The sequence below is a fragment of the Zootoca vivipara genome, chromosome 8 (assembly GCF_965207765.1).
Source record: "Zootoca vivipara chromosome 8, rZooViv2.hap1.1, whole genome shotgun sequence".
Classification (NCBI taxonomy): Eukaryota; Metazoa; Chordata; class Lepidosauria; order Squamata; family Lacertidae; genus Zootoca; species Zootoca vivipara.
In genome coordinates this window covers 88,020,871-88,048,412 of record NC_142591.1, presented here as the reverse complement: position 1 = coordinate 88,048,412, position 27,542 = coordinate 88,020,871, and the positions used below count along the sequence as shown (strand labels likewise).

The 27,542-nt window shown below is 51.5% G+C and overlaps 2 protein-coding genes across 12 annotated transcripts in view; one reads left to right on the top strand and one right to left on the bottom strand.

Annotated features, from left to right (window-relative positions):
- The window catches only part of SACK1H (scaffolding CK1 anchoring protein H), a 29,937-nt gene extending 21,577 nt beyond the window's left edge, over positions 1–8,360 (bottom strand). Inside the window, exon 1 of one of the 2 annotated variants that reach the window (XM_035102644.3) lies at positions 8,180–8,360. The gene's annotated coding sequence lies outside the window, so the exon portion shown is untranslated. Of the gene's footprint in view, positions 1–7,942; positions 8,082–8,179 lie in introns of those variants that run through there. The other variant, XM_060277531.2, reaches the window with a different exon arrangement.
- Positions 8,361–9,194: 834 nt separating this feature from the next.
- IQANK1 (IQ motif and ankyrin repeat containing 1) lies at positions 9,195–27,392 on the top strand. Of its 10 annotated transcripts, none has more exons than XM_035102684.3 (16): positions 9,195–9,655; positions 11,673–11,770; positions 13,284–13,346; positions 15,069–15,202; positions 15,517–15,681; positions 17,632–17,823; positions 18,797–18,922; positions 19,158–19,297; positions 20,936–20,990; positions 21,236–21,328; positions 21,673–21,781; positions 25,283–25,379; positions 25,591–25,725; positions 25,927–26,055; positions 26,785–26,946; positions 27,201–27,392. In XM_035102684.3, the coding sequence occupies exons 2-16, from the start codon at positions 11,677–11,679 to the stop codon at positions 27,253–27,255; spliced, it is 1,749 nt and encodes a 582-aa protein (XP_034958575.1). In that variant the 5' UTR covers positions 9,195–9,655; positions 11,673–11,676; the 3' UTR covers positions 27,256–27,392. The 10 variants fall into 10 exon arrangements, with proteins under 10 accessions (XP_034958575.1, XP_088532308.1, XP_088532305.1 ...); XM_088676179.1 differs by having other exon boundaries at positions 9,501–9,655; positions 11,673–11,766; XM_060277533.2 differs by lacking the exon at positions 9,195–9,655 and adding an exon at positions 9,823–9,894.
- Positions 27,393–27,542: the final 150 nt, after the last annotated feature.

Here is a 27,542-nt window from a genome sequence, read left to right as displayed (position 1 = left end):
TGAACTGTAAAGGTTTGAAGACACTTGCAGGCGTGAAATAAATCCTACGAATTGATTCTAAAGATTAGATACAAAGGAACTGCGAGATAAGAATTGATTAGAAAACCTTTTGAAGGGAGGGAGGGAAGTCAAGCTCGGCGGAGCATGTTTTTTTGGTTAAGTATAATAAGATTGGTAAAAAGAGTGATGTATGTATTTTGAATGTTTGTTTGTTTGTTTGTTTTGTATAATGTCTTAAATGTGTATATTTGGAAAACTTAATAAATAATTATATAAAAAAAAACAAGAGAGAACTCTGGTTGGCGTGTGAATCACTGGGGGCAGGGTGCTATGGGTGAGGGTGGTGTCCGGCAGGGGGGCCACACCACCAGCTCTCCTCCTAAATTGGTGCCTCAGTGACATATTTCTCTTCTGATTCGGTTAAGAGTTCTGCCCCTCCTGCCCCATTTCAGAGAGAGGGCTATTTGGTGTTATTGCATGCAGATGCTGCCGTCCCCAGCCATATACCAGGTGGGGTGTGTGAAAGCCCCTCAAGGCCAGCGTCCTGTCCTGGTCCATACATCTCAGAGCCACACTTCTGACAGTTCGTGTGGCTCCAAGGCTTCCCAGACTGGAAGATGCAAGGCAAACTGGTTCCCTGGCTGCTCCATGGAGCAATGGCGGGGCCCATTTGGACGTCACAACACTGGGACAAGCACAGCACAATTTTTTAACTGGAAAGTTAGGGGAGCTGAGATGGAGTCCAAGTCTGCAGCAAGTCACCTTTTATCAGCTGAAGACAGCTCTCCATTTGCTTTCCATCGCTCTTGGCTCTATTGGCCTCTGAGCACACGAGGAGGGCCCTTGAGCAGGGCAGGCAACTTTGCTCCACACCACGTCTATTATTATTATTACTATTACTATTATTACTATTACTATTATTTCTCTTTGTTGTTGTTGTTGTTTAGTCATTTAGTCGTGTCCGACTCTTCGTGACCCCATGGACCATAGCACGCCAGGCACTCCTGTCTTGCACTGCCTCCCGCAATTTGGTCAAACTCATGTTCGTAGCTTCGAGAACACTGTCCAACCATCTTGTCCTCTGTCGTCCCCTTCTCCTAGTGCCCTCAATCTTTCCCAACATCAGGGTCTTTTCCAAGGATTCTTCTCTTCTCATGAGGTGGCCAAAGTATTGGAGCCTCAGCTTCACGATCTATCCTTCCAGGGAGCACTCAGGGCTGATTTCCTTAAGAATGGATAGGTTTGATCTTCTTGCAGTCCATGGGACTCTCAAGAGTCTCCTCCAGCACCATAATTCAAAAGCATCAATTCTTCGGCGATCAGCCTTCTTTATGGTCCAGCTCTCACTTCCATACATCACTACTGGGAAAACCATAGCTTTAACTATACGGACCTTTGTAGGCAAGGTGATGTCTCTGCCTACCACCCTTCATCTGAGGATCTCAGGGCGGTTTACAATACTTTTGATTCTGAACGGCTCAGGGAGAGACGGGTATATGATGTTGACATACAAATGATCCGGGGGCTGTTCCAAGAGGGTACAGAAAGTTTTCCACGTTCTTCCAGCGAAAGTGCCCCCACCTGTCTCTTATCTGCTCACGCCAGCTGAGGTGGCTCTTGACCAGAGTCCACATGCAAAGACAAATGTTCCAGATCCTGCCCTGATGTGACATGGTTGGGGGGCTTGCTTTTTTCTAGCTAGAGCCACACCTGTTAGGCTTGCCATTAGCTAAAGGAAGCCACATCCCTCACACTTGCACCACCTGCCCCTTGCCAATTGTCTCCTGCTAGGATGGGCTGCCCTGTGCCTTGCCCACCTGGAGCCCAAATGATGCTGACTTGACTGAGGGGAGGGGAGAATGTGCTCTGGAGAATATTCTCCACAAACTGTAAATTTGTAAACAGTGTAAACAGTAGGGTTTTTGGTTTTTTTACAGAAAGTAGCTTTAATGCTTTATACACTTAAAGTACCTAGGTCTATAAAATTATGTGTAACAGCATGTGAGATGGCCCTTGATTTAAACAGTTGACATTTCTATATTTTTATTTAGTGCCAGTAACTGGTTTTTGCAGTGCCATTCAATGGTACATGGTGCCATTTACCAGATACTGACATACCGATAATATATTTAATGTTAATGGCTTTTTTATATATGTATGCATATAGTTTTGTTTATCAAGCTGTGTTTTAGTCACCAAAACAGTTATTAAGTGTTAGAGCTATCAGAAGCACAAGATAGCCCATTACTGAATTTACTTGTATCAAACCTTAACATGCCAATTGTATTTTTTGACTTGTCCTATAACATGTACATGTTCTAATGGAAGAATAAAATATGATTTCACTACTGAGTTTCCTCATACCAAACCTTAACATGACAATTACTGGCGCTATCACCTTATTATATCATTTTCAATGCATTAAAATGAATATTCCCCTATTTTAAATGAAAATTCTCTAATATTCTCATTAATTGAGAATATTCTCCAAAAGATTATTCTCAAGAATTTAACATCACTAGACTTGACCAACAGCCCATTGCTCATGGCCTGCCTTCCTTGGCCATGCACTGGCCAGCTGCCCCCCAAAAACTCCTCCATTTTTGGACCCCCTTTTCTGTGTTCCCAGAAGCCTCTCAGGCCTTGCCATCTCCAGTGCAGCTCCAGGTTTTCCTCAATGCCCAGTGTTGCTGGCACTCAATGTACACCCAGTGAGAAAGGAGGGGCATCAGGGTAGGGTGGGGACACACAAAGCGCAGCCCCTCCTGATTCTGGCTGCTCACCTTCCAGCTTGCAAGAACAAGAGGAAGCTGCTCAGCTCCAGGCTCTTGGCGGAGCCAAGCCAACTCCGAGCGTTAAAGGAAAGCTCCAGAGGTGCCCTTTGCCAACCGGAGGGGACCCGCCTGGCTTTGCTGATTGGGGTCAAGCTGGCATTTGTGCTTCAGGACTCTGCTTCCCTCCAGCAGAAAGTCTCCTTCCGCCCCTGGCTTGGCTACCTGCTCTGGCAAGGGATGGCCATGCACTGGGCTCAGCTCTGGCAGCCCCCTCCGCCAGCCCAGCAGAGCCTGGGCTCTTGGCAGGCTCTGCTCCGGTCTTGCCAGGGCCTTGTCCCCGGGCTCTGGAGCTGCTCCTTCCTGTCCCGGCCTGTACCAGCAAGGCCTGTTGCTACGTGCTGCAGCTGCTGTGGCTGGTTCCCAGCACCACCGGGTGCTTCCTTGCGAAACTGGCTTGGCAGCTTCAGACACACCCAGCTGCATGGAAACTGAGAGAGGGAGGGTGGGGGGAGGCAGCCCTTTGCTCAGCCAGCAAAAGGATGGCCTCCCCTCACACCTGCCTCTAGGGGTGCGGTTTGGCCTCAGCAGGTGGGGGGAATCTTCTGACCCAGCAAGTCAATACAGGCTGCGGCTGCCTTGGAAAGGCCAACTTTCCAGCAAATGCCACTGTCCCACAGAACACAGGTGGGCACCTGGTGGCTGGAAACCTCCCAGTCCCAGCACAGCACCAAAATACCCCTCTCTCTGCCCCACTCCCAGGTGAGGGTGGTCCTGCTTGGGGCTTATGCTGAGAGGCCTGGTGGACATCAGAACATCAGACCAGTGGCCCATTTAGTCCACCACCCTGTTCTCACAGTGGCCAACCAGATGCCCATGAGAAGCCAGCCTTCTGCCCTTGGGCTAGGGACATGGTAGGGAGGGGCTGCCTCGCCATCCTTCCAGCAATACATGTGCCATGGCTGCCCCTGGGAGTGCGAAATGGCAGAGGGAGGATTCAGCTCTCTGCTCTTCCTCCAAGGCAGGAGGCCAGGGAAGCATGTCTGCCTTGCTCTGACCAGGAGCCTCATGGAGCACCCCCCCCCCCCGCTGGGTGTTTCCCCCACAAACACAGCCCTGCATTCCTCTGGGGGCTACTTCCTGTGCAGCCACATGCTCTTATACCCCTCTTAGAAATTCACCCAAAGAGTGCCAGAGCCCCACTTCCCACCAAGCAGGGGGCGTGATAGGCGAAGGGGTAGTGGGACTGCCACAGGACTGTTCCAGACACTTACAGGACGTCTTGGGGAAGCAGATGGTGGCCAGCCAGACACTCACCCACACCCGTGGGACAAGCAGGCCCCTCTCTGCCTTCCTCACACACGAAATGAGCTCGCCCAGCACCTCTAAAGCCAATGGCATAAGTGGGCAGAGAGAGAAAAGAATTATCCCAATGCCACATTAACCAGTTTCCAGGCAGCCATTACTTTAGAGGCCTCCACCTACATTCTGTGGACACATTTGAGGCTTCACATTTCAAAGGCTGATGCAGAATTTAGCACCTTAACCACCTCAGCTTTAGGTATAACGCAGCAAGTTGCTAGCCCCCAAGGAAACGCAGGCTCTTATGAACAGGGGTGCACACTTCCCCTGTTCTGGGGACGAAGGGGCACAGTCTTGTTCACCCACCAGGCCACGCACACCCAGGCTCCAACTCACACTGGCTCCTCCCACCCAACTGACTGAGAGCAGGATAAGAGCAGCCTCATGGTGGGTGGTGGGCAAGGAGAAGGGTGCCAGACCTTGGTGGGAGCCCTTGGCAAGGGGCCTCTCCCATGGCTACTGTTCCCTGTAGTGGTAGGATGTCCCTCCTTTCAGCTCCTGTTGCAACCAAGAACCTGGGCAGCAAATAAATAAAGCCACAGAGGACCCTGAAGAGGAAGCAGCGCTCACAAAAGTGGATTGCCCAGAGAACTCCACATCTTGATTCTATGATTCTTTCTCACAAACAGCAGATGAGGCAGCCAACCTGCCTTTGCCTCGGTTGTCCGGCTTCAGACTGGGGGGGGGGGTGAGGGTGAGGGTGAGAAAAGCTCTTATAAGACAAGACAGATCGGCTCCTCTATGCCAATAAACAAATACAGCCATCTGGAGAGCTATAAATGGGGGGGGGGGGAGAGACTCCCTCATGTGCAACTGGAGGTGGGCTGCTAGCAGGACCAGAACGCAGCCCTGTTGTGATTCCCAACAACTGGCCTCCTCCTCTGTGAATTTGTGTCACCCTCTTGTAAAGCCATCCAAGTTGGTGGCCAAAGCTACACCTTGCAGGAACCAATTCAATACTGTGGTGCAAAAAGTACCTCCTTTCAAACGTCCAGAACTCTGCCAACATTTTGCTGCACTGGGCAACTCCAAGCTCCAGTTTTAAAACAGATGAAGACCTCTCCCTATTCACTTCCTCCCAATGCACATAATTTATACCCCTTGTTCAAGTCTATCACTACTCCCCTTTCGCTAGAAAGTCCCAAATATTGTAACCTTTCTTCTTAGGGGACTTGCTCCACCCCCACCCCACCCCCACTCTTTTCTTCTCTTTTTGAATAATTTTTATTAAGTTTTCAATTTTACATTTCAAAATAAACATTTTACAAACTTTAAAATATCCAAAGACTTCCCTTCTTCTCCTTGCATAGTTCATTTTACGTATCACACGTTCCTGCATATTTTATTATAACTATTGAAATCTATTTTCCATTTTTACATCCATCAAATATTATATACACTGTTGAGTTTCTCTTAATGCTGCCTGCGTTTTCTGCTGTGTAGTTATTTCCCATATATTCAATAAAGGTTTCCCACTCTTCTTTAAATATATGTCCTTCTGGCTCTCCTATTCTATGTGATAAATCTGCAAGTTCTGCATATTCTATCCTCTTAAACTGCCAGTCCTCTTAGTTGGGACCTTGCTCACTTTCCATTTTTAGGCTTACAAAACATGGGCCACGGTTGTTGCACACATAAATAACCTTTTCTGACACCTAGGAATTTCTGTCTGGATTATTCCCAGTAAAAAGGACACATTTTTTTGGGGGGGGGGATAATCTTAAACATTTTTTCAGCTCATTATAAATCATTTACCAATATACTTTTACCGCTTTACATGTCCACCACATATTAAAGAAGGTTCCCTCTCAACCCACTCTTTTCTGAAACTTTTCCAGTTCCACAAAATATCCCTTTGACTACCTCACAACACAATCCTAAAGTGTTATTTTTTAAAACTGAAATTTAAAACCAAGCATAAAACAAAATCATCACACATGTATGAAATACTGGAGTGGCGCATAGACAAAAAGGTGGCCAAATAGATCTGGAATATATTCTAGACTTTGTGTATACAGTGGTACCTCGGTTTAAGAACAGTCCAATTTAAGAACAATTTGGTTTACAAACTCCGCAAAACCGGAAATAGTGTCCCCGTTTACCTTGGTCTAAAAACGGAATCCGAATGGTGGAAGGGACTGGCGGCAGGGGAGGCTTCATTAGGGAAATCGTGCCTCGGTTTAAGAATGGTTTTGGTTTAAGAACAGCCTTCCGGAACGGATTAAGTTCGTAAACTGAGGTAGCACTCTACTAGAAATTATAACTGAAAAAGTTTTAAAGCCCACTGTTTTCTAATCTGGCTACACAGGAGATGGCAACTGGCTCCCAAAGAAAGGGGCACAAATGCAATGGGGCAGAATGGTACCTTCCAACCCATCAGCTCAGGTTGGCTCCAAAGTGTGCAACTTGTGCATTTTGCAGCTCTCACCATTAGACAGAAAGCTGGTGTTAACTTCAGGCAACAGCTCTTCTTGCGTGAATCTCACCCTGCCCTTGATATTCTCTGTGGCAGTCCTGCTTTTCTTATTGTTTTGTGATTGTTTATTGATCATTATACCCATTTGTTTCAATTCAAAAATTAAATTGGGGGAGGCAGAAATACACTCAGACACCACTAAGGTGGGCCCTGTTCATCTGGCTACTGAATTAAAAGTTAGCCAGAGCAAAATGAAGCGGTGGGGGGGGGGGGAAACAGGTGAGGGGGCTTCAAAGGTCCCTGCAGGGGGCAGCCCCCCCCCACTTCTTGCCTCCTCCTCCGTCTTGGGAGACAGACCCACCATTCTCCCACTTCTCTGAAGCTGAAGGCCAGATAGTGTGTGTGTGTGTTTGTGTGGGGGGTTGTTCAGAGGAGCACTGGCTTGCAAATGTTTTTTGGGGGCCCTCGCAAGTAGAGGGGGGTCCGAAGTGGGCCCACCTGCCCTCCTCCCGGGACAGCTCCTGGAAGAGCGGAGGCCAGGAAGGAAGGAAGGAAGGAAGGAAGGAAGGAAGGAAGGAAGGAAGGAAGGAAGGAAGGAAGGAAGGAAGGAAGGAAGGAAGGAAGGAAGGAAGGAAGGAAGGAAGGAAGGAAGGAAGGAAGGAATCAAGCAAGCAAGCAAGCAAGCAAGCAAGCAAGCAAGCAAGCAAGCAGCTCCTCCTCTGGATCCATAGAATCGTGGAGTTGGAAGGGAGCCCAAAGGTCATCCAGCTGAACCCCCTTGTCCTGCAGGAATCACAACTCCAGCATCTCGGACAGGTGGCCCTCCAACCTCCACTTTCCGAAGTGCCGCTTGACCTGAAGTCGCCGGAGACTTCTCGGCGGAGAGAGGAAGGCGTTGCGCGGAGGGCGCGCTGCGCGGAGTCCCGGCCGGGAAAGCTTTGCGGCAGCTCAAGGGGAGGGCAGACGGGGCGGCGGCGAGCTTTGCCGAGGCGCGGCCGCACCCAGTTCGCCGGGCCGCGCACCCGCTGCGCGCAAGGCTCCGCGGTGGCCGGGGCCCGGATGGGCGAGCGAGCGCTGGCCTGCCCCGGCACGCCGAACGGCGGAGCGGAGCGAGCTAGGACGCCGGCACGTGTCTGGGCAGGAGTCGGCATTCCCAGCCGGCGGCCGCCCCGTCTCTCGCGCGGGCCGGGAGCCTGGCGCCCCTCCGGCCTCCAGGGACCCGTCGCGTTGCGCCCGGCCGGCCGGCGGCGGAGGAGCCCCGACAGACCCCAGGAGTCGCAGCCCCGCGGCAGCCAGACGCTTCTCGGCCCTGCCCAGCCCCCACCCGGGAACAGGCTCGTTCCCTCGGCGGCCCGGGGAGCGGACACCCCCACGCCGCGCCCACCTCCGCTACCTGCTTTGGCCTCTTGAGAGCACTTCCAGTCCGCCACGGACCTCTGCCCGTCCCCCGACGGCAAAGGGAGACGCCGCGCGCGAAAGAGGGATCCCGGGGCCAGGCCCTTCCCGGCTGCCAGGGCGGGGGTGAGGGGCCGGCCGCTCAGGCCGCGACCCCACCGGGCGAGCCCCCTCGCCGGCCCCGCCTATCAGCCGCCGAGCGCCCGACGGCATCGTCGGGGGGCGCGCGCCTTACCTTGCCAGGTGAGCCAGGGCAGGCGCGGGTCCTCTTTCCGGCAAACGGGCGGCGCTGCCTCTCCTCCCGCGACGCCTGATTCACCTTGGCGCAGGCGGGAGCGAAGCTCCACCCAGGGCAGCGCGGGGAGCGGAGCGAAGTCGGCCGCAGAGGGAGAGAGATAAGGCGCGCCTCCCTCCCTCGGCACATTCCTGATGCGCCGCCTCCGCCTCCCGCTTCTCCGCCCTTGCCTGGCCTGGCCCGGCCTGCCCTGCCCGCGGGGGACGGACGGGGCTTTCGTCGCGGGACCCCTCCCGCCTCCAGGGAGCCCTCTGCCCCGCGACGACTCGCCAAGACTTCATCCGGACCCTGTTCGAGGGGAAGGAAAGCACCAGGCAGTCCCTGAAGGGGGAATCCCCTCGTGCGCTCCTTCAGACGTTAGGCTTTCCTACATGGAAAGTATTCCCACGTAGGAAAACGCGTAGGGCTCCGGTAGGGCGTCTCAGGGCGAGACCACCCACGTCGTGGGGAGCCATCCACCCTGAGGCTACGCAAGACTGCTTTGCTCGGAGGAGGAGCGTTTGCGAGGCTACTAGTTCTGCATTGCAGGGGGTGGACTAGATGACCCTTGGGAATCCCTTCCAACTCTGCAAATCCATAAGCGAGTGTTCGCGGCCCATTTCACGTGCCCAGAGTGCTTCACTTGCCTACATTGTCCCATTCCATGAATCCTCACAAGACCCCTGTAACAGGTAGGTAGCCGTGTTGGTCTGAGTCGAAGCAAAATAAAAAATTTCATTCAGTAGCACCTTAAAGACCAACTAAGTTTTTGTTTTGGTATGAGCTTTCGTGTGCATGCACACTTCGTCAGATACACAGTAAATGAGACTTCTATTGTTCCCCGCGAAAAAAAACTTTTCTATTGACCCTACATTTTTTATTCATTAAAGATCTATCATGAAGGCGCCTGGCGAGCCTTGCAGATTCTTGGCAAGGGGCTGCCTCAACGCACGTGGACAGAAGCCACAGCCTACGGGCGACGCCTGGGGGGGGGGCAGGGACGCCGTCGGGGCCGGTGCTCAGAGCAGGGCTCCCGGGTCAAGCCGCGCCTTCCGGGCCAGGAGCTCGAGGGCTTCCGCCGAGCAGGCGGGGCGCTTTCCTGGGCTGCCGGGTTGACCTGCTCGGGCGGCGGCTCATCCACCTGGGCAGCCCCGCCTCAGGTGAGGCGCCCGCGGGCGGAGCCAGCGCTCCTCCGGCGCCGCGGGGCGCTGATCCGGGCTCGGCAGCGCCTGCCGGGCAGCAGGAGGCGCCCTTCCGCCGGGCAGGGCGGAGGCTCTCCGAAGCGCCAGGAAGGGCGGCGAAACCCGGAGCACGCGAAGCCCCCCGCCAGCATCCGCGTCCCGCCGCGCAGCCTCCAAGTTCCCTCTCTCCCTGGAGGGCGCCGAAGCCGCGAGGCGGGAAGTTTCCTCCGCGAACATGGCCGCGCCCCGCGTGCAGGTGCCTGAGCGACGGCTGCGCGGGAGAAACCGCGAGGAGCGGTCACGTCGGGACGGGCCCCGCGTTTTTCCGAGCGCGTCTCCCGGAAGGGAAGGGGAGGGGCGTGGCCTCTCCGCCCTCCAAGCCAGCCGCACCTGCGCAGTCCGCCCCTTCTGCCGTTGCCTGGCGACGCGGCCAGCGGCGAGAGGGAGGAGAGGGGCGCCTCCCCCGAGGGGTTCCGGCCGCGAAGGAGCAGGAGGGTTAGGATTCGTCCCCGTTGGCTTTCATACATCGGGTGCTTTGGGCAAGAGCCGCAAGACAAAGCGACTCCTCAGAAATGCGCCGGGGACGGTTCTGTATCCTAAGCGGGAGGCCAAGGACCCCCGGGCGACTCCTCCTCTTTCAGGCCAGGGAGCCAGTGGCCTTGGGCCCGGCCGCTTTTCTGGGCCATTGGCCCACAGGACGGAAGCGCTTCGGGGGCCCGGTAGGGCACACCGGGGCGGAAGCCAGAGGCCTGGAGCTGGTGGCGAGGCAGGACCGGGGAAGGCCAGGAGAGCTGCTTGGGTTAGGGGGGTGAACACAAGGGAGTGTTGTAAGAATTTTATGGTCTTCGTAATGTAATAAATGTTCATAAATGTAGCAAGCCAACACGTACATAAATATATAAGCCCCATGTCTGAAACCCCACAGAAAAAGTCCTGAAACCATTTTGTCCCTCCCAAATTGACCTCAAATATTTCTCTGCAAGGTCGAAGGAAAATGGAAAAGCCTCCCCATTGAATGTCTTTTCGTTCACAAATCCTGTCTTAAGGGTATGTCTGTGTATGAAGATGGTGCGCCTGTGACCTGGCTCAGGAGCCAAGTATTTCTCATTACAAAAAGACTGGCCAGGCTCCCCAGGGAATCCAATCAAGTGCCCTGCCAGACAGGAGATAAACAACACACTGCACTCAGATTTCAGTTCTGTGATGTATGTATGATGTATGGAGGGGTGGTCTTGAGCTCCAGGGCAGGGAATTTCAAAATGTCTATATTAGGGCTTACAAAAAAAAATTCCTTCCAGCAGCACCTTAGAGACCAATTAAGTTTGTCTTAGGTATGAGCTCACCGGAAGTCTAGGTTTGTCATTGCTGTCTAGGTTTGTCATTGCTTTTCTCCCAAGAAGCAGGCGTCTTTTAATTTCGTGACTGCTGTCACCATCTGCAGTGATCAAGGAGCCCAAGAAAGTAAAATCTCTCACTGCCTCCATTTCTTCCCCTTCTATTTGCCAGGAGGTGATGGGACCAGTGGCCATGATCTTGGTTTTTTTGATGTTGAGCTTCAGACCATATTTTGCGCTCTCCTCTTTCACCCTCATTAAAAGGTTCTTTAATTACTCCTCACTTTCTGCTATCAAGGTTGTGTCATCTGCATATCTGAGGTTAACAATAATAAAATATTATTATTGTTGTTGTTATTGTTATTATTACATTTCCAACACTTATTGGAGCATGTTCTATACATTTTAAGTTCATTTTCCATACTTTCTCCTAGTCTTCCATTTGTATATTATGTCCTAGGTCTTGTGCCCATTTAATCATTACAGATTTAACCTCATCTTTTGTTTCCCATTCTAGTAGTAAATTGTACACCTTCAAAAGTTAGGTATTACCCTCTATTATTTCTCTTTGAAATCTAGAGATAGATGCCTTCTTTTTGTCTTCTTTAAATACCTCATTCAATTGACAATATTGCAGCCAATCATATACATGTTCTCTGATCTCTTTAAGAACTTGACAGCATCAGTCTTAAAAGTGCAATAAAAAAGACACTACGCAGATATCAAAGATCCAAAAGACTTGCTTTGCTTTAGCTTTGCCCCAAGTTTCCTGGAGATTTTACTTATGATGTACTCAGGATAAAAAGCTTGACTGTTCTGAAGGGAGCGAGCCTATCTACAAGAACACATGACCTGTGTGCTCGGGACGTGTTGGGCCGCCTTGGATTTCGCTGAGGCCCCTCTTCCTCTCTGCTCACCTTGTTGCTCTTCTCTTTCCAGGGGGATGAGTGCCAAGAAGGCGGCAGCAGCAGGAAAGCCTCCACTTCGGAAAGGGGCAAAGCCAGCAGCTCCAGCAAAGGGGGTCCCTGTGAAGGCAGGTATAGCACCCAGGGGGAAGAGGAAGGCAGGGTTGAGGCCCTGCTGCAGAGGCAGCTCTCTGAGCCAGCTGTGAGGCTCTACTGCACAGTCCAGGATGTGGAGCAAGGGGTGCCTGTAGGATTTCTGCTTGTCATGAGGAGTACACAAAATGTACTATGCTATATCTATATATCTATAAATGTAGGCTTTGTGTGCGCAGAGGTCACAGCCTTTCTCCGTAACCGCTGAACTGTAATGTAACAAATTTGGCCACAACGTTCCATGCCCATTAGTGAGGGATCTGGCATAAATTATTTTCCAAAAAAGCAAACCTTTCATACCTAAAATAATGATTAAACACAAAAAAGTGACGCCCGAATTAGACGTCACCAGCAGAAGCTCTGAAGACTCCAGCAGCATCCAATAGAAAGGCAGATCGCCCACTGCTACCTCCAAAGGTGCGCCACTAGATGACATCACAAAATTCCACAGCAACCAACTGAAAACAGGCCTTTTGCAGCAACAAGGCCAAACCAACTGAAAACAGGCCTTTTGCAGCAACAAGGCCCAAACAACTGAAAACAGGCCTTTTGTAGCAACAAGGCCCAACATTGCCAAGTGGAGGTAGGGGCCTGCCTGGGGGGAGATGGGGGGGCCAGAATAGGGGGTAGGGATAGGTAATGGGTCAGAACATGGTGGGGGGAGACACAGGGATGAAACCTCCCCTCCACAGTATCTCACCTCGGCTTTGCAGACTAGGCTGAGTGGATTTAGGGGCCTGCCTGGATGGGGGATTGGGGGGGCAAATAGGCCGCAGCATAGAATCAACTGAATATGGGCCTTTTACAGGGCCGTGCCTTTGGGTAGAATAAATGTTATTTCACATAACACACGTGGGTAGGGGAGTCAGGGTTGGGGTAGGGCAAAATTTTACAGAACACCTGCATTGGGGGAATGATTGTGCGCAAAATGAACGGGTCCCAGGGATAACCCGGGGGGGGGGGGGTTGGATGGAGGAGAGGAGGGAAATCACAGGGGTCAGTGGGAGGGGTTAGGGCGAGGAGAGGGGGAAAATCACAGAGATAAGCTGGGGGTGGGGGGAAGAGGGGGCATAATACAGCATGGATCAGGACAGTTGGGGGATTCACAGGGATGAGGGAGGGGGATGAGGGGGCAATCACAGGGATAAGCCGGGGGTAAGGGGAGGAGTGGGGGAATCACAGGGATATGCCATGGATCGGCACAGGGTAGGGGAAATCACACAAATAACCCACAGCAACGCGTGGCAGGGCCAGCTAGTACAATATATTAAGGGTGGCTCAAATGTATTTTGTGCTTCCTCCTGCCTAAGTGCAGAACCTCACATTTGTCCCCGTTGAAGTTCATTTTGTTAGCTTGGGCCGATTTCCCCAATCTGTTAAGGCAGGATTCTGTCTTCTGCAGCACTAGCTACCCCAGTGACAATTAGCATTTTTTGAATTTGGTTTCTTTCTTATTTTCCCGCTGGCTCGGGGCCCACAATTATTGGAAAAGATGCAGCCCTACCAAGCAACAGCACCAGACCCCAAGATGTTGCCCTGAGCAGCCATCCCAAAGGTAGGCAGCGGCACGGCAGAAGCTGGGGGGATTTCTGCAAGGCCTTTGTGGCAGGGACTTAATGGTGGTGAAATAGGGCGGGGGAGGAGAGCAGAGACTCTTGAACAGGTTTGGTGCAAGATTGCCCTCTGAGCCCAACCCCTTGTAGGCAGGCTGGCTTATTCCCACAGTCAGCCCCACTGCTCTTCGTGGCACTTCATGGCATATTTGTTATGCAAAAATGAGGCAGGCTCTGACTCCCACCTGGAAGGATAGCAGAGGAAGTGGGACAAGGAATAGTGACGAGCAACTGAAGCTGTTGGGCTCAGGTTTGCCTTCAGCTTGGAATTGATTTGATGTGTTCATAGACAGCCATTAAAGGCAAACCCCATCACAGTGGAATGAGGACCAGGACCAGCACCAGTGGGGTGGAGTCTCCTCCTTTGGAGGTCTTTAAGCAGAGGCTTGACAGCCATCTGTCAGGAATGCTTTGATGGTGTTTCCTGCTTGGCAGGGGGTTGAACTGGATGGCCCTTGTGGTCTCTTCCAACTCTGAGTCTATGATTCTAAAGTTTGTTATTTTCTTGTGAAAATGATGAGGGTTATGTTTTATTTACGAGGTAAAGGTTAAGGGACCACTGACCATTAGGTCCAGTCGTGACTGAGTCTGGGGTTGCGGCGCTCATCTCGCTTTATTGGCCGAGGGAGCCGGCGTACAGCTTCCAGGTCATGTGGCCAGCATGACTAAGCCGCTTCTGGCGAACCAGAGCAGCACAGGGAAACGCCGTTTACCTTCCCGCCGGAGCGGTACCTATTTATCTACTTGCACTTTGATGTGCTTTCGAACTGCTAGGTTGGCAGGAGCTGGGACAGAACAACGGGAGCTCACCCTGTTGTGGGGATTCGAACTACCAACCTTCTGATCAGCAAGCTCTAGGCTCAGTGGTTTAACCCACAGTGCCACCCGCATCCCATTTACGAGTTGGTTGCCTCAAAAAATAAATGTGCCAGAATTATATACAGCTGAAAAAACAAATTAAAACATATCAGCACTAATTCCAACAATGTCAGAAAGGAGGCCAAATGGACTCCAGAAACAACCAGACTCTGGAAAGGCTCCAAATCTCTGCATTCAGAATACCTGTTTGAGGGGAACACCCTGCCGCCGTCCCCTTCTCCAATCTGCATTGACCAGCAAAAAATGTTACTTGGACTGACATTTTCATGTTGTATAGAACTTCTTTTCTCTACAGGAAGTTTGTGACTAGGTTCACCCTCAGTTTTCTCACCAGAGTTGAAGAAGCAGAGAAAAGGAGCAAGTATCTCAGCCTTGTACCTACGCCCTTGCCTGGTAATTGTAGCTCTGTATGAGGGCGCATGTCTGCTGTGAGCTGGCTGGCTGGGAGGGGAGGGAAGGCCTGTCCCCTCCCTCCTGTGGGTCCAGTCTCCAGAATTATGGAATTGCCCCCCTCTTTTGCCAGCCTCCAGGCTAGTAGCATTTGGAAGCTCATTTACAAGGCTGAAGTACTTCTCTGGGCTCAGTGCTGCAAAAGTGCTTCGTTGGTGTGGCTGTAAAGCAGGATTGAGGTAAGGCAAGACGATAGACTGTACGTGGGGAACCTTCACCTGGAGAGCCCCCTATCCCTATCCCACAAGCGCCATTACCTCATAGGACATAAACCACCAGCAAATCCCTTGGGATTCCCTTCTATGGCCCTGCACTTCTGCTTTCTGCCCTCTCAGAGCTGACGCGTGAAGTAAAGGCTGCACTCACGTTGCAGAGTGCCTTCCGCCGCATCTTGGCATGTCGTGAGAGAGCGAGGCGATTGCAAGAGCGACAGGAGTACAATGAGTTAATGGACCGCCTCCAGAGAGAGGTGAGGTGACACCTGGCTTTGGGAACATGAGAGAAGCCCCCTCCAGGGGGAAGGGAAGCTGGGAGAGACATCAGCAACATGAAGGCATTGTAGACGAGACAGAAAATCCAGTCCAGGGCTCGCTTGTGAGGGTGGTTGCTAGGAAAACATCTCTCTGGCTTGAAGCTCTGGCCATAGCCCTCCAGATCTTCCTGGGGTCTCCCTGTGCTTTGCCTTCTTCTTGATGCTCTTCCGCTGCCCATCAGTGTTGAAAGCCTTCCTCTGTTTTGCTTCCCCGTGACTTGGCCTGTTGGCTCCATGGGCTTCTGTCATAGGCCTTTGCTGCGCTGGTGAAGAGGGAGCGAGAGGAAGCTGAGCGGGAGAGAAAGAAAGAGGAGGAAGAGAAGAAGAAGCAGCGGGAGGAGCAGCAGAGGAGGAAGCGGATGTTGGAAGCGGCCTTTGATGGGGATGTGGAAGAGATGAAGGCCGTCCTGAAAGAGGTGGGCAAGGCCTCGCTGTAGCCAGAATCACTCAGCCCAGGCCTCGACTTGTGGCTTCTGAGCTGCTTGGCTGTCAGCTCCTGTTCTCATGGCCTGTGCAGGCAAATTAGAGTCTCAAAATGAGAACAGAGGGACCACATGGTGGACTTTGGACAGGGTGGGGGTGGCTTCAAGGGAGGCACAGAGACTACATCAGCTGACTGCATCAGGTGAAACCAATTGCACAAAATAACCCCGGTAGCAACACTGGGTACTTCAGCTGGATTCATGCTCACCCTCAACTCACAGGGCGCATTTGGGGGCTCCAGAGGTTCTGCTCTTGCACTGGGAATCAGTAACCTCTGCACCGTCCAAAATAAGTTTGCCAGCCGGCTCCTGGATGAAACCATGTGAGCTGCAAATGAGCCTTTTTCGCAGCTTGCACTGCCACATGGTAGGTGCGATTGTGTGTTACCACCAGTGTTTGGTCAGCTTTAGAGTGAGACTTGTGCCAGTTGGCTCCAGGCTTCGTCCACCCTGTTTCGTATTCTGGTGCTCCTTCAAGTACCAAGTAGCAACCAGGTGTTTTTTTGGGAGTTGATTTTCTGATTGTTTCTCTCTTATTCTGCAAATCCTCTCCCTGTACCCCACCTCGTGACCTGCACTCTGCAGCCTTCCCACATGCCCTTGTTTCAGTGAAAGCTCAGCAGAAGACGCCGTGAAGTCACTTCCCCCTCAGGGCTTGTTCATATCAGAAGGAAAGGCCTGCAGAGTGCTGAAGTCGTGTTTTCTGGGAGTGGGGACCCCTAGGCCACCCTCAGCCAACTTGCAACAATAAGATAATCTCACTGCATCCACTGAAAATCTAAAGTGCCCTGAGAATGAGGCAGAAAAATGGAAGCCTCTTTAGCATAGAAAGAAAACATTTGAGAAATTGAAGGGCAGACTTTGGCACAGTATTGTTTTACCACCCTGACTAATTAGGTGTTGTCAGTAAACTGGGCCTCACTGTGTTCAGCCCAGACTCCAGACAATTTGCAGCCCTGAGGTCTGCCCACATGTGAGGTTTTTGTTTAAAATATATTTATTAAGAATTTTTTTAAACAAACAACAAAAACATACAAAAAACAAAAATTCTAATTTATAACCCTCATTTCTAATCTGGTAACTTCCTCATTCCGCCTCTTTCTGCGTTTATGTGAGGTTTTTGTACCAGGCCAGGTTCCCTGAGCAACTGAACCTTCTGTGCTGCCACAGCAGCTCAGCCCATCAGTGTCAGCAGCAGCTTCATAGCACAATTCCAGAAGGTCACGACACTGAGTTGGAGTCTTCTTTGTGCCTTTTCTAAGCTGCAGTTTCAGGCTTTGCAGTCAGAATTTATGTGTGAGGGAGTAAGGCACAGGGGAGTTGCTGTTGTTGCTGCTGCTGCGGGGCTTATTCAGCCCCAAAAATGTGGAAAAGCCATGGCATGGCTTTGCTCAGAGAAACAAAGCAGGGAGTAGGAAAAGGACCAGATTGCTAGAGTGTAAGAACTACCTTCCTCAATTGGGCCCACGTGAGCCTACCAAGCTCAGTATGTCCTGTTTCCCCTCTCCACCAACAGAGCACGACTGAGCTTCCTTTAGTTTGTTCTTCAGAGTTTGGCCTGTGCTCTACATGGGGCTTGTTTTGCCAGCTCTTGTGTTCCTTCTGCAAAAGCCACGGAGGTTGGGGGCTACTCTCTTGAGTGTGTGGGAATGAATTGCACAGGAGGCAAAGGGAGGTGCTGCCGGGAAAGTCTTGCTGGTGAGACGCTTGGAGGTGGCAGGTGCAGGTGGGCACAGAAGATGTCCCAGGTTGGTGCCATGCTGGTTTTGAGTGCGGAGCCCATGCTCCCTGCATGCCGAGGGCCTCCTTCCCTGCTCTGCTATGGCACAGTGCAGAATCGCCATGTCCCTTCCCCACTGTGACCCACAGTTTTGGTTTCTCAAGGTGGCAGACCTGGACACCAAGAGCGGTCTGGGGACAGACGAGGGGGCCAAGGCTCTGCGCCTCCGACACCACCTCAACATGGTGGACTGCACTGACGCCAACGGCAACACGCCCCTCTCTGAGGCATCTGGAGGGGGCCACCCTGATGCCATCCGGATGCTGATAGAGAACGGAGCCAACCCCAACAGCCGGGTGAGAAGCAGGAGGGAGGTTGCAGGGTGAAAGGTGGGGGCTCCTAGAGGCTCATGGCTGCTGCTGGCGCTGTGGCTGTGAGCCAGAGCCAAGGTGGTGCTTGGGGGCCAGAGTGATTCTGTGTCCCTGACCAGCCACCTGCTTTCCTGGAGGCTGCTTTGCAGTTGACCTGAAGGGTGGTGGGCCAGCACCTCAAGCCTCCCTCCCCTGGGATGCCAGCAAGGCTGGTGCCACAAGTGCCACTTGGCTCCCCTCTCTTGTATCTCTGGCTTGGCAACTGGTGTGCAGGTGAGGCAGCCAGCATACCTAAGAGGGTCACAGCCTGGCCTTCAAACTGGCTCTTCAGCAACCAGGGAGGGAAAGAGAGGGCAGCCTTTCACAGGGTTGGGGCCATAGCAACCAAAGCTCAGTTTGCTTGAGCCAAATTCACTGCTGGAAATTCTGCGTGGCAAACTAATAATGTGAAGGAGTCTCTTGCTTTCTCTCTCTCTCTCCCTTCTGTGTATTTACCCCATGCTGAGGGATTTCACTGTTAAAACAAGGTGTTTTTTTTGTAACCTGATGGGCCAAAGGCCAAGGGTTCTGTATTCCCATGTGTAATGTCACTTCACGCACCAAACCTAAAATAGCATTGTGGTAATGCCTTATCAGGAACAGCTAAGCTGTGGGGAGGATCACCTGCCCCCTTTATTACATATCTTTAGGCACCAGGCAAAAACCATTCTTTTTAACCAGGCCCTGGCTGACTATGGCCTTTTAAATGTGTTTGTGGGAAGGGCTTGTTGGTTTCTTTTATTCTGTGTTCTCATTTTATTTTTATGTTGGGAATATAACATATGTTATATTCAGATGAAGTTGGAATGTACTGTAAAGAGATTGTTAGTGGCATTAATGTGTCTCCTGCGGATGCTTCGCTTCCAGCTGCCTTCCTTCTGTAAACCCCCTTTGATCTTCAGCCCTCTTTCTTTTTAAGGGCGCTTTTAACCGGACTCCTTTGTATCGGGCTGCTTTTGGGGGCCACCTAGCAGCAGTGGAGCTGCTTCTCCAGCACGGGGCTGACCCTCGACTCTATGCGGATGACGGCAACACCCCAGAGCAGGTACCAACCCCAAGCGCCTCCCCCAGCAGCTGGCTGAGCCCTTCTGCTTGGCCTTGAGCTCTAGGGAGGCTGTTTCCACCAGGCCACTGAAAGAGAAGGGGAGCTGGTGTCCCTGAAGAAGCCATGGAGAGTGAGGGAGAGCAAGGGTGAGCGCGAGAGTGCCCTTCTCATTACATGCCAGGCCTGGTGGCTGGGATGGGCATTTCAAAGCCACAGCCCTTTTGTCTCTCCCAAGATTGCTTCCCTGGACAGCTTGGTGGCTGTGCTGAACTCCTGGGACATCCACCTGACAGAGTCCATGCTCCAGAAGATGGAGGCGGAAGAGCAGCGAAGGGCGCAGCAGGACAAGAAGCAGAAAGAAGCAGAGACCCGACGGTGAGCCTGGCCAGGGAAGTTGCCACTTGTGGGCAGCCGCTCTTCAGGGCTCAGGGCAGGATCAAGCTGCAGGAGCTTTTACAAAGGCACCCACTGGCATCCCTCCCCAATCCCACTGCAGCCATTGGACGGCTCATCTGCTCTCACCTGGAGCCACTAGGTGCTGGCCCAGCCTGGAAGGTGACCCCCCCCGCCACAAAAAACAACCCCAGTGGAGCCAGTTGGATTCCAGGGACAGCTCAGTCAGTAGACTCAAGGAGGTGCCCCCCCCACCCCGAGCCCATGGTGTCCTGTATCAGGCAGGGAGGGGTGCTTGAGTTAAGAACACAAGCTGTTGATGGATTAGACTACAAGCAACCTTATTCACCATTCATTTGTCTCAGCCCAAGTTGGCGGCCATCACTACATCTGGTGTTTCTTTATAAACTTCTTGAAGAAGTTGTCTTTCCTTTGGTCTGTCCTCAGCTTCCCACATTCAACTTCATGGAATGACCTTGCTGGGCTTTAGGATTAAGAGGGAGGAAAGAATTAGCAAAAGCACCTGGGGAGTGGCAGCAAAGGGAATCACAGAATCATAGAGTTGGAAGAGACCACAAAGGCCATCCAGTCCACCCCCCTGCCAAGCAGGAAACACCATCAAAGCATTCCTGACATATGCCTGTCAAGCCTCTGCTTAAAGACCTCCAAAGGAGGAGACTCCACCACATTCCTTGGCAGCAAATTCCACTGTCCTGCAGCTTGTTGGCCCCTTCTCACTGCCAGCAGATACCAGAGCCTGCCAGGGTCCTTGCCCCATGGGAGCCAGAGAGGGCAGGAGGGGAAAGGGTGGTGGCTGGCGCAGGGAGGTTCTCCCTCTTGCCAACTGTTACTATGACCAGGGTCTACCGTGAGTCATTAAGTGGCTGCTTTCAGGAGGAGGCTGCAGTTGCCCTCCGCTGGATCCCCCCACTTGCTCCTGCTGCCATTTCCCCTCAGACAGCTCACATGGCCATGCCAGCTGCTTCAGATCTTCTGGTTTTCTTAACAGAAGGAAATAGTTTTGTTTTTGATTTTCAATAGTACGTACAGTGGTACCTCGTGTTACAGACGCGTCAGCTTACAGACGGTTCAGGTTACAGACAGCGCTAACCCAGAAATAGTACCTCGGGTTAAACCGTTGCTTCAGGATGAGAAGAGAAATCACCCAGCAGGAGGCCCCATTAGCTAAAGTGGTACCTCAGGTTAAGAACAGACCTCCAAACCAATTAAGTTCTTAACTTGAGGTACCACTGTACTTTTTTTTGGCCATTCATGCTATGATTTTACATTTAATTTTGACTCAATGGTTACACTTATTGACTTGCTTATTGCAACAAACACTTGGAGAAAAAATCCTTTTGTTGTTAAATTTGTTACGATCTTACTCTGTTAAGAGTTTTCTTTTTTATACTACTATTAATTGATAAAAGTTTCCTTAACAGAAGGAGAAACATCAAGAGAATTAAATTATATTGCCAGCACTTATAATGATAGAATTGTAGTTGGAAGGGATCCTTAAGGGCCATTAATAGTCCAACCCGATTGCATGCTGGTGGGGAAGGAGATGCAACTCCTTGAAGAGGATCTCTGAAGCCTCTGACTCCTCTTTCCCCTCCACAGGATGACAGAGGAGGTAGAGCAGCTGGCCAAGGAGCATGAGAGATGCAGCAAGGAGGTGGGAGCCAAGAAGCTCTATGCGGCCACCCCCTTGTCTCTATGGTCTTCCTCCCCAGAAGGCCCTGGGGTGGATTTCATGCCTTCTCCTTGAGCCATGTTGGGGCTGTGCAGCAGGGCCCTGGCTCTCCCTGCTATGGGGAGAAGCCACCCAAGGCTGGGCCCTTCCATAGCTTCAGCTGTGTGGGTGTCCTCGTTCCTCCCTCCCCATTTGCCAAAGGCTGGGGCTGCTCATCTTCTTTGCAGCTGCAGCAGGCCTACTGTGAGCTGAACCGGAGGATCACAGAGCACGACAAGTGCCAGCGGAAGCAGATGGACAATGCGGAGATCACCCTCCGTGTGAGCACCACCTTCCTGTAGCCTTTCTGAGTAGGCAGGCTTCTCTCTCAGAGTTATGCCCTTGCCCACCAATGAGGCTGGCATCCAAGTGGGTAGGAGAGCCTGAGCTCTCTGCCTTCTGTGCAGCTGGGATCGAGGGCTTCCTGTTCCTTGGCCTGGCACCTTGGCTGTGTGCTGTTGGGCAGCCCATAAGCTGGTGGAGGGAGCAGATTCCTGCCTGGCATCCACTGCAGGCCACCCTGAGGGAGAGGAGGCTCTGCTGGGCACCCGGAGGCCAGTTCCCACAGGGCAAGGCCAGCCGCGCTCCGCACTAGGGCTTTTCTGACAACCTGTTTCTGCAACAGGCCATCGCGGACGCAGAATCCCTGGTGGAGACGCTACGCGTGGCTGCTGAAAATGCTGAGGAGAAGGTCTCCCTGGCCCGGCTGAAGCTGCGGGAGCAGATGCAGGAAGGTCAGTCCTGTGCAGTGAAATGCTTGATTCTTGTTCCTGGGAGAGACAGGTCTGCAGAAATGTCCTGCCTAGCACTCCCGCACCCTGATGGACAAAGTGAGCAAAAGGCATGAGGCTTCTTTTCAGATGAATTGCCCCCTTCCTTCTCAAGCAATCAGGTCAATCATAGAGTTGGAGGGGACCCAAGGGTCATCTAGTCCAGTCCAGTCCCTGCAATGCAGGAACCTCACCTAAAGCATCCCTGACAGATGGCCATTCAACCTCTGCTTTAAAACATCCAAGGAAGGAGAGTCCACTACTTGTGGGAGTCTGTTCTACTGCTGAAAAACTCTTACTGTGAGAAAGTTTTTCCCCCAAATGTATAGTCGGAATCTCCTTTCTTGTAACTTGAAGCCATGGGTTCAAGCCCTACTCTCTGGAGCAGGAGAAAACAAACATGCTCCCTCTTCCATGTGACAGCCCTTAAGATATTTAAAGATGGTTCTCATATCTCCTCTTTTCCAGGCTAAACATACCCAGCTCCTTCAACTGCTCCTCATAAGGCTTAGTTTCCAGACCCTTGATCATCTTGGTCTGCACCCATTCCAGCTTGTCAACATCCTTCTTAGATTGTGGCGCCCAGAACTGGACACAGTATTCCAGATGTGGTCTGACCAAAGCAGAATAGAGTGGCTCTATGACTTCCCTTGATCTGGACACTAGACTTCTGTTGCTGCAGCCTAGAGTAGTGCTAGCTTTTGTTTCTTTTTTTTTTTTTTGCTGCATCACATTGTTGCCTCATGTTAAGCTTGTGGTCCAGTGCCAACAGGTGGTCGGTTCGGAACAATTCTTCTGGGAGGGGAGAAGAACTGCCCAGTCTTATTCAACATCTTTATCAATGACTTGGATGATGGGCTTGAGGGCATCCTGAGCAAGTTTGCAGACAACACCAAGTTGGGCAGGGTGGCTAATACCCCAGAGGACAGGATCACACTTCAAAATGTTTACGTGAACGCCAGCTAATTAAAGCTCCTCCAAACATAATGATTAAACCTGTGACAGATTTCCTATCTGGCAAATTTCCCCAGTCACTATCACAGTAGCAATACAGTACTTCATCTTCTGCAGAATTTAGCTGCAACACATAGCCAATTGTTTGTTTAAGATACCTTAGCACTTGTTTCACACCTCTCCAAGCATTAAGTGTAGGCTTCGAAACCAATCTGCTCAGTATGCCTACTGCATAACAAATATCAGGTCTGGACCATTGTGTCAAGTAAAGTAGACTCCCAATGACTGATCGATACAATTCAGTATGTTCAAATGCTGAACTTTCATCTGTGTGGAGTGACTTTATAAATCCTGGTTCCATTGGTTCTGCTGCCCCTTTACAATCTTGAGGGCATCCTGAGCAAGTTTGCAGACGACACCAAATTGGGAGGGGTGGCTAATACCCCAGAGGACAGGATCACACTTCAAAATGACCTTAACAGATTAGACAACTGGGCCAAAGCAAACAAGATGAATTTTAACAAGTAGAAATGTAAGGTACTACACTTGGGCAAAAAAAATGAATGGCACAAATACAGGATGGATGACACCTGGCTTGAGAGCAGTACATGTGAAAAGGATCTAGGAGTCTTGGTAGACCACAAACTTGACATGAGTCAGCAGTGTGAAGCAGCAGCTAAAAAAGCCAATGCAATTCTGGGCTGCATCAGTAGGAGTATAGCATTGATCTAGGGAAGTAATAGTACCACTGTATTCTGCTCTGGTCAGACCTCACCTGGAGTACTGTGTCCAGTTCTGGGCACCACAGTCCAAGAAGGATACTGACAAGCTGGAATGTGTCCAGAAGAGGGCAACCAAAATGGTCAAAGGCCTGGAAACGATGCCTTATGAGGAACGGCTTACGGAGCTGGGTATGTTTAGCCTGGAGAAGAGAAGGTTAAGGGGTGATATGATAGCCATGTTCAAATATATGAAAGGATGTCATATGGAGGAGGGAGAAAGATTGTTTTCTGCTGCTCCAGAGAAGCGGACACGGAGCAATGGATTCAAACTACAAGAAGATTCCACCTAAACATTAGGAAGAACTTCCTGACAGTAAGAGCTGTTTGGCAGTGGAATTTGCTACCAAGGAGTGTGGTGGAGTCTCCTTCTTTGGAGGTCTTTAAGCAGAGGCTTGACAGGCATATGTCAGGAATGCTTTGATGGTGTTTCCTGCTTGGCAAGGGGTTGGACTGGATGGCCCTTGTGGTCTCTTCCAACTCTACGATTCTATGATTCTATGCCACTTCCCAGTCTGATCCAGTCAGTCAGAGAATTGTAGAATTGGAAATGACCCCCGAGGGTCATCTGGACCAAGCCTCTGCAATCCAAGAATTGGTATGCTCCTGATATGCTCCAGATGGCCATTTTCTTTGTGTTGGGAAAGTCCTCTCATGGCTTCATTTTCTCTTCCAGTCAGTGAGGCCTGTTAGAGTGAGGTCTGCCCCCATCTTGTGCTTTGCATTGCCCTGCTGCTCCAAGGAGCTCCTATGGGCAACTTGGCCTCAGAGTAAACGCATAAGAACTTTGGAAGAGCACTTCAGCAGAATCAGGCCAAAGTGGGCGAATCAGGTCCATCTAGTCTGGCATTCTTGTCTGTGGCCTAGCAGGTGCCCCCCAAGCAAAGTCCACAAGCAGGACTTCAGCCAGCAGCAACTTTCCCCACTTGTCATTCCCAGCAATGCCATTTTCTAATCTTTTAAATCCTCCTTAGGCAGTGAGTTCCATAGTTCAACTATGGGCTGTGTGAAGAAGTCCTTCTTTTTATGTGTCTGGAATCTTCGAATCTTCGGCTTCGTTGAATGTCCCTGAGCTCTAATGTTTTGAGAAAGGGAGACAAACTTTATCTGTTTTATCCATATCATGAATAATTTCATGCTTTTCTAGCATGTCACCTCTTACTCACCTTTTCCCTAAACTAAAAATTCCCAAACACTGTAACCTTTCTTCATAGGGGGTCGCTCCATCCCTCCCCTCTTGATCCTTTTTGCAGCCTTTTTCTGAACCTTTTCCTATTCTACAGTATCCTTTGTGAAGAGCGATGAGCAGCATTCTATGTGCAGTCACACCAGAGACTGGTATAAAGGCATTATGATATCAGCATTTTTATTTTCATAGAATCCTAGAGATCTAGAGTTGGAAAAGACCATGACCATCCAACGTCTGCTTTAAAACCTCTGCGGCAGAGTCCACTCACTCCAAGGGTTGAAAGTTCTTCTACATTTAGCTGGAATCTCTTATTCCTTGAATCCATTAGTTTTTAGGTCCTACCACCTGGAGCAGGAGAACACAAGCTTGCTCCATCTTTTACCTGGCAGCCCTTTAGATATTTGAAGATCCTTGAAATATCCATTTTTTGCTGTGGTCCTTGATACTGTCGATGCTGAAGCATCAAGGGGGGTCTGGAGCCTGCAATGACCCATGTCAGGACCACAGTGCAGCAATGCTCAGAGAGTTGTGCTGGTTTTTCAGGGTCAGCAGCAGAGTTCCATGGCCTGAAGTGCTCTGTGCAGGAGCTGGATGATGTGCTCTTGAAAGACGTGGGTGGGAAAATCCATGCAGATGGACGGTGAGTTGAAGGGAAAGCACTTTCACTAGACATTGGGGGTCCTGGCCAACATCTCCTACAGCCTCCCCTCCCCTCCACTGAAAGGCCCCCCTTTGGCCTCACAGTCTTAGCCCCTCCCCCCATTTCCCAGCTGCTGAGGTCCCTACCCATGAGGTTTCAGCTGCTGGGCAGTGTGGAAGACTTGCTCTCTCTTGTGCCTTCTCCCCATAAGGTGGCCACTGATCATTGACCCTTCCGGGCAGGCAGCCATCTTCCTGCGCTATCGGGACACCAACTTTCTGAACACAGTGAACCCCAGCGACATGGCTGAAGAGACCATTCGCCTGGCATTGCTGGGCTCTCTGCGGTAGGGGCACTAGCCAAATGCCAGGCAGAGAGGCTGCCCACTGCCAGGCAAAAACACTTGGGGGAGAGAAGCACTGCTGCCGCCGCCACCAGGTGACCCAGAGCCGTGGCAGGAGTGGCGAGCGAGGGGAGGAGTGGGGTAGCATCCAAAGGTATCTGGTCCACTGAGAGGCAAAGACTTGCCTTCTCCTGTCTCCTCCAGATATGGGAAGCCCCTTGTCTTTGACATGATGGAGGTGAACATGTTTGACACCGTGAAGAAGCAGCTGGAACGGCTTAAACCAGGCTTGGCAGAGGCAATGCTGGACAAGAAGATCCTACAGAATGAGAGGTGGGACAGTTGACCTTCCAACCTCTGTTTAAAAGCCTCCATGGAAGGAAAGCCCACCACCATCCAAGGGACTCTTAGCAGCATCAGTCCTCTCACCTGACAAATGGGTGCCCAAATCAATAGAGCCAGTGGTTTTATCAATGCCTTTAGTGCCTCCCCACTTCCTACCAAGAGGGTGCTTACTCCCCCTCCTTTAGTCTGCTCTCTCTCATTCCCACCCTTCTGCATTCTGGGCACTTGCTTCCCCCGTGACCCTTCTATTGCTCCAGCCAGGCTTTGGGCAGCGTGCCATGCAAGTTCCGACCCCTCACCCCAGGACTGATGGGAGATTTATTTCAACCTGCTCTTGAAGCTTCTTTCTTTTGTGGGTTTCTACCAGATTTTTTATTTCTGCAAAATTCCAGAATTGTCATAGCTTTTTGCCACCTCCCACTTGGGTGCGGATGGTACTCTTCTTGCTGTATAGTGTGGCACAGAAATGAAGAGCAGGATGCTTTGGGCAGAAATTAATGGCCCTGCACTCCGTGAGCAGATGCCCCAAGCCCCACCGAGCGAATATATTCATTGCTCAGATTACTCGCCAAGAGGCAGCATGGGAGGGAGCCAAGAGGCAGCGTGGAAGGTCAAGGGTCCTCCCCCCCCCCCCGCCCCCAAACAGCACCACCACCACCACAGGGGGTCGCTTTCCCTGAGACTTACTCCCGCCTTGCTCTGTCTGCAATCTTGCAGGTATCTCTCCCTACGGAGGCCAACAGATGGGCCTGAATATGCAGAGACAGAGTTTCAAGCAGCTCGAATAGAAAAATTCAAACTCTTCATTGTAACTAAACAGCAGCATCCTCCCGAAGAGATGCTGCAGCAGCTCCTTCCGATCCAGGTCATCCTGTCCCGGTAGGCAATGCACGGCAGGCGGCCTCATCCAGTGCTGGACATTAAAAGAAAACCTGAGCAGTGGGTTTGTGTCCTGTAATGAATCTTGTAGGCCCAGCACTCTGCAGGTTCTCTCTCTGCCAAGAGCTGGCTACCCACAGAGCAGGGGGGCAAGTGGTTGCCAGCCCCCACCAGTGGCTGCTGGCCCCCAAGGGAAGCTGCGGCTTGTAGCAGGCAGCCGCCTCACTAAGACTATTGCTTGTTTTCCCCCCTAGAAAGCGAGGCTTTCGGAGAGCCCCCTTCTCACACCAGCGTCCCTTTGCCCGATGAAAAGTGCATCCCAAAGCCTTGGGGCCAATCCTCACCTCAGCCATGAAGCCTTTTCTTTCACCTTAGCACAACTCATTCCCCTTGACTCTTGCAAGCAGGCAGGCAGAATTGAATGCAAATAAAAGTTTCCTTGAAAAGGTGCCTCTTGAGTATTTCTACTACACATCAATGCACCAGGGCCTGCAGGGGTCTCCCCTAGAACAAATTGAGGGCGCGTGCATGGAGAGGAAAGGGAGGGAACTGTGTGGGTTGGAGTCACCAGGCATGGTTTGCACTCATTCACTTGG